The 6,628-nt window shown below is 38.0% G+C and overlaps 1 protein-coding gene across 1 annotated transcript in view; it reads right to left on the minus strand.

Annotated features, from left to right (window-relative positions):
* The window catches only part of LOC125229909 (protein couch potato), a 292,501-nt gene extending 286,348 nt beyond the window's left edge, over positions 1 to 6,153 (minus strand). Inside the window, exon 1 of the mRNA XM_048134850.1 lies at positions 5,832 to 6,153. Within this exon, the coding sequence (XP_047990807.1) occupies positions 5,832 to 5,891 (60 nt within the window). The 5' untranslated portion in view covers positions 5,892 to 6,153. The remainder of the gene's footprint in view (positions 1 to 5,831) is intronic.
* Between the last annotated feature and the right edge of the window lie 475 nt (positions 6,154 to 6,628).

A 6,628-nucleotide genomic window follows, 5' to 3' on the forward strand; every position in this document is an offset into this window, starting at 1 on the left:
TCAGTAAACTAGAGGTCTTATGTGTGAACTTTGTGTGGAAAATCCCTGGCCAGGGTAATGCGTGGTTGTGAAAGGAGATGTGTGATTGCAACTTAGTATCTTGGGAAGGTGACGATGTGTGAATTTCGAAGATAGTATGGTGATGTATGAGTCAAGAGATCTTGTTAACACAAACTGTAGTGTACTTGGTTAACGTGAACTATAGATAATTATATGAAAACGCATAAAGCTTGAAATACAAGATACAAAATTAATTAAATTTCATTAGCACTTCCAAATAACGCTCTAAGATAGGATGTCGTTTGTGCAAAGAGACATATGGTTAATCGTTAGAGGCAGTAAATGTAACGGTCTAAGTGCAAACAATAAGATACTATAAAAATTGTTATATTTTAAAATATTAAATTCATTATTATTTTATTATCCGTGCCCAAACGTCAGGTAGTTCCTTCAGAAGTATAGGCGCCGGCGCTAAGATATTATTGTTATTGGTTTATTGCCCATTACAAGTCTCATAGTGTGGTTTTGTTAGAGAAGAAAGAAGCATAATTAACTTGTTTAAAGCTACCTTTCGTTTTGTAAACATTGGGACAAAGACGCGAGTAGCAGGATAGCATTGATTGACAAGCGCGCTACCTTTTCGCGGATTAATAAAGTAGTTTTCTAGATTTGAGCATCGTGGACGTGCACAAAGTAACGCCAGATTCCATCGATAATTATTAAGATATAAATAAAAGGAGTTTACATTTTTTCCAAGTTCTCGTATTCATGTTATATAGGTTACGTGGAAGACAGGGTAATTTTGTTCGACTAACCAGAGAGGGGCGTGAGATGGCAACCCGTATTCCACATACGTGAATACGTGCTTTACTAAGTAGTTATAAATAGGTGATTAAAATTGCCATCGGTTAAGAGTAATAAATTTTAAATGGCTAGCCGAAAAAAAAAAGGGCGGCAATAAAAATAGAAAGCAGGCTGTTTCCCATTCTCGGATTACCCAATATTTTAGTTAAAAGATATTCTTTAGAATTTTAAAAACAAAACCCATTATAAGATTTATTTATGAGTTTACTGGAACAACAGAAAAACCGCTATCGCACAATGCACCGTACACCAAACCTATAACGTAATCATACTCTAATATGGTATATTATTCCATACAAAGTCTACTCTCCTTGTTAAACTGTTTCCAGGACATCTGGAGCCCATGTGTCAAGGCATTTGACCATGACCGTACCACTCGTTGCAAAAGTGACAGCGGGGGTCCTTCTCAAGCCCCTGACCACGCCGAGCGAGACAACGTGCACCGCTGCAGTAAGAGAGAGCGAGACAGCACACTAATCAGAGCCTTGGAAGGGATAAAGTCCCATAGAGAAAGCGTGGGCGCAATTGGATAATTGTAGCGACGAAATCCCTATATCATTGTTAATAAAGTTGATATTAGCGTAACTAGAAATAAGTTGGGTTTGCAGGGACTCCAGTTAGGACGAAGGCCGAGAGTTGAGGACACTCTGATTTTAGACTCGAAGGGAGACCCAAGTCTTTCCAGCTTTGTTTCAATTTGTTCCCTGATCATGTATAATTGTAATAATTGTTAAAGATTAATTTAGTACTTCTTTATAGTAGAAAATAGATAAAGCCAGTGGTTCCGGATCCGGCGATAAACGAGCTAAGTACCTCTTTTATCAAAACAACATCTCAAGTTGTATTTTAAGTAACACAACATATTTTAATTATCTTTGTTCAAGTGCAAGGCAAGTTCAATTCTTGCGTTATAATCTGGATTTATTGTTGGGACAAATTCTATAACCTCGTAATGGTTAATTAGTATTTTAAAGTAACTGTATAATGTTTCTTCAGCTTTGTGTTACATATCTTGTATGACATTTTATTGATGAATATTAGTGCGAGTTCGAGCCTCGCCACTATGTTAAATATATTCCATATATATTTGTTGAAACCAGGATTCGAGTTCCTGAGATATCTAATTTACCTAAATACATTTCGTAAAGGATTGAAACGAGACGACCGATATTATATTGTTATATCCTACAGATTAAACAACATGTGCATTTATTATAACTCAAACTGTGTTTAGAGTAAACTGTCTTGGAAATTCTGTTATTACAATTCCTAATGAATTATTGTATTGTTGTATTAAATAGAGCATAATTATAGACGTTATGTAGACATTGTATGTAGACGTTACATTAATAAGGCGAAGTAAGGGTTTTAGCGGGTTTTCCCTTACTTCATGAGCCATTGATTTAATATATTGTCCCCGCAAAGGTATGGGCTTGACTTGTATTGTATACACTTTTGTCTTATAATTTATATAAATATTTCAAGTGATAAAGGCCTAAACTGTTTTCCTCAAGTACGTATTTCTGTAGTGTATTCAAGTTCGCATTCATAGATTTTTGATTTCATTTTATATAACGAATGCCTTATAGATTTCTTTGATAGGAACGCCCTATACCTTAATAAATTTGCGATAATATATTTCAATTTTATAAATCGCCATGTGCCTTTCCTTACAACTACCCCATATAGTAGCTCAGACTCCTTAGATTCATCTACACCTTAATCAATCTAATTTATTTAATTCTCTAAAGCCTTCAGCATGGTATTTTAGGTCCCCCAATACCATTACAGTATGTATGTATAATTTGCATACGAGCCATTGCCATTATGGTAGCACGCTCTAATCGAGCTTAACATTTAATATTTTCGTGCTAATGTAACGCGTAACTAAACTTTACTTTGCATGGGGTCTTTCGACCCACCACTGCCACGAATGCGTTAACTAAAATATTAGAGAACTAAAAACAAAAAATGTTCTAATATGACGACGACTAAGAATACAAGAAGCAACTGCTTGGTACGATGAAGTCAAGTAGAAAATTCCGAAAGGTCAAGAACAAATATTATAAAGTCCGGATTTCCCTCTAGGCGAGGCTAGCCTAGGCTAATTTCAGTTTATTTTATGTCTTACTCATATCTAAAGCTCTTGTGACGTTAAGCCTTATTGCTTTAGCCACGCAAACTCCCGAGGTGAGCTGGAAAATCGCTTATATAATTGACCTGACGGCCATCAGTTTTAACGGACTTTGAAATTTTCAACGAAATGTTCAACCCAATATCCAATTTACTGTTCAATAATCCTCCCGTGAATTTTGTAGAAGTTGACTGTGGGATATGGGTTAGATTGTGGTGTAGGCGATGTGTAAGCAACCTGTCACTGAAATGTCACAATTTCGTTTTCATTCAATCAAATTCAAAAAGGATACGGGCGTAAGTTTATGTATGTATTCAATTTATGGATCGGCCAACAAGTTTCTAATGGGTTTGCAACGCGCATGTGACACTCCTTGGGTTTCAGGCGTCCATAGATAACGGTGACCGCTTTCCATCAGGCGGACCGTATGATTGTTTGCCACCGACGTAGTATTTAAAAAAAAATATTGGCGGGAAAACAGGGACTTTAAAATGCTAAGTTAGTACAAACTCAAAAATAAAAACTAAAAAAAGAAGCCGAAGAAAAATGCCAAAGGAATATGTTTTCAGATTTTATTTATAATCGGTTAAGGTACAGCGGGGCAAATCTCGACTGGAGGGCAATTATAACTAATCCATTTTTTCCATTATTACACTAGATGTTGAGTTCTACATGAATCCACTGAACACGCCTACCATATATAACCGGTGGATACTCTATTTAATAATGCAAACATTGTAAAACATGGAAACAATGGATCAGTTACATTTGCCCCCCCAGTCGGTATTTGTCCCGGTGTACCTTACTTAATTTGAGTCCTACTTGAATTTGTAATTATTGATTAAATATTCTATCTTGTTTTTCAGTTCCGACATTGTTAGGTATGTATAACAATATGTATGTATCCATAATGTGTATAATTAGTATAGAAATATTTAATTATTACCGCCTAAATGACGCATTTTTTTCATATCTATGATGCTTTATTAGATTAAGATGTCGTATAGCCATTACAAAAATCTTTTAAAGAACTCCCTTTATTGAATTGTGTTATGTAGATACTCTTTTATGTTTTTTTTATTACTTTTCCTGTGCACACCCTATTATCTCATTTATGGCTTTGCTATTCTCTAGTTAACGATATTTTCATTGATATTCATAAACCAGCCAAATAATAAGTCATGAAAGGAACGCAGATATCATTTATAGTGAAAATATGTCGATTCTATTTTTAATTTAAATTTTTAAATAGATTTTTTTTTAAATAGAATAACGCTCAATATCTTATCTATTTCATTGTTTTACATAGACTTAATTAAATAATGGTAAATGACACCTGACCTGTATCTGGCCTAATTAAAAGTAACGATTTGCTTTTGTATATCCGGATGTTATCCTCTACCAGTCACAATTCTCAGCAAATGTGTGTGAAACCCAATTCTTAATAATTATTTTATGTCAATTCCGTTTTTGAGTAGTTTAAAAATGCGTAAATTCCTATAAAAGAAGCGCCAATAGCGTGTTTGGCGCTTAGAACCTTGGAAACTTTACTGTGATAACGACTTGAAGAACTGTGTTTTTCACTTTTCGTTTTCAAAGCATACCGCGAAGGTCAACAACTCACAGCGCCAGTTCCTATAGTTTAAATGTTTAAAAGATTTCATCAAAAATACAAATGTAATTCTGATAAAGTTATTAAAAGCGCAGGTATGAACGATCCACTTAATAAAGGACAGCTGAGAGCGGAAGCAACGAAGCGTTGTCGAGTTCATTTGTCTCCGAGCTAACACTATCTCTGGGGGAATTCAAACACACCTGACATCGATACGATATCGAAATGATGTCATTTTGTTCTTGTTCACCCGTGTCTCGCTCGCGCTAATAAATAGGTATGTAAGGGTACGTCTGAGCGAAAACAGGGCGAATAATCAACTAAAGAAAAAAAAATGCTTTTACATAAAAACGTTTTGTTTGAATGAAATCCTTATATTCAACCCCAATTAGTTACCTACTTAAGAAAAATATTCTTGTAGTTTCTATAACGTACTCAATTACGCGGATTTAACCAAAAGTTAATATCCAACTCGACTTTAAAGTTAGTGATAGAATACAATACGAAATATGAAGTAAAACTTTGTAATACGGATGAAGAAAAATTTAATTTAAAACGTGCAGCCCATTCGTGAACAGTGCTGAAATGTAACGAAATCGATAGCAACGACATTCCAAAATATTGAAACGTTTTCAGAAAACAACTGCCATTTTCTGGCCCGGACATGACATGGCGCCTCACTGCCTCTAGGGCTGTCGCTTACATATCGATATTAAATGAAAAACCTGAACAAGACTTTCATCGAACGGAATAAGGGTAGAATTCTAACAACACGCGACGGTATTGTAATCTTTCGATCCCAGCTGCTGTCGTCGCGAGGAAAATTTCCTTTTATTGTGTTAGCGAATGCTTATTGTATACGGCGTTTCCCTATTGTAGCGCCCGCGATGCCGGTACCTTGACACTCACAATTGTGCGGTGACAAATCACTAATACGGTACATTAAGTTCTGCTCGTGAATGCTTTAAGATGCTTATCCACATTCCGACATAGGTAGGTACTTATTACGCATTGTTATTGTTTAGCAACTTAGCTGTAAGTGCTATTATAACGCGATTAACTAGCTACTTATTTTAAGTGACATGAGAATGTGATCTTAATTTGACTTTAAGTGTGACATGGACACCTTGACCAGACTAGATTGTATTGTAATTTAATACAGCCACCCTAAATGCACTGAAAAAATAATGATGAAACTATACTAATAAAAATGAGTCTTACCTCTTCCTCAGTGGTGGCGGTGTTGACGGAGTCCATGCTTTGACAGAGCGCGAGCTCCATGTTCTTGTGCTGCGGCGAGGCGGCCCGCGGCGATGACTGCTGAGGGGGCACCAGCGCGCCCTGCGTGGCCGCTGTCTGCGGCACTCCCGCGCCGCCCGTCGCCGTGGGACTCTGCCCCTGCAGCGCTTGCACTCCCTGCAGGCTCTGCGCCGCTTGCAGACTCTGCTGAGCCGCTTGCAAACTCTGTTGCGCCTGCAGGTTCTGCAGCGACTGGTGCGCCAGGTTCAACTGGTGCTGCTGCACTATACTCTGCTGCACGATGCTCTGCTGCACCTTGATGTGCTGGTGCACGGCTAGTTGGTGAATAGGGTGGAGCTGGGAGGGGGGCGCGGGGTAGGGAGGGGAGAGACGCTGGCGCTTCACTTGCGCACTCTGCAGCGCTTCGTGCAGCCTCTTCACCGGGAGCGGACTTTGGCCGAGGTTATCCACGGCTGTGGCGGGGCGTGCCGGCCGAGTCAGTCGACTCCGGCAAGCACCGACTGTGGCAGCGACAGTGACGCGCGCGGCGCGGACAACTATCGATATGCGCGTATCGACAACGGCGCAACACTACGTTGCGGTACAACTAATTGACTTATTGATCAAATTATCATGAATTTTAGAGATTTAAAACGCGCCTAAAAGCGATTGTTTGTATTTATTGTTTAGCGCGAAAGCACTATTATCCTCATTCGTGTATGTTAATCCTCAGCTTGCGAATCACTCCTGAAAAGAAAAGAAAAAACTGTTTAGTAACA

Source organism: Leguminivora glycinivorella, chromosome 9 (genome assembly GCF_023078275.1).
Source record: "Leguminivora glycinivorella isolate SPB_JAAS2020 chromosome 9, LegGlyc_1.1, whole genome shotgun sequence".
In the NCBI taxonomy this organism is placed as follows: Eukaryota; Metazoa; Arthropoda; class Insecta; order Lepidoptera; family Tortricidae; genus Leguminivora; species Leguminivora glycinivorella.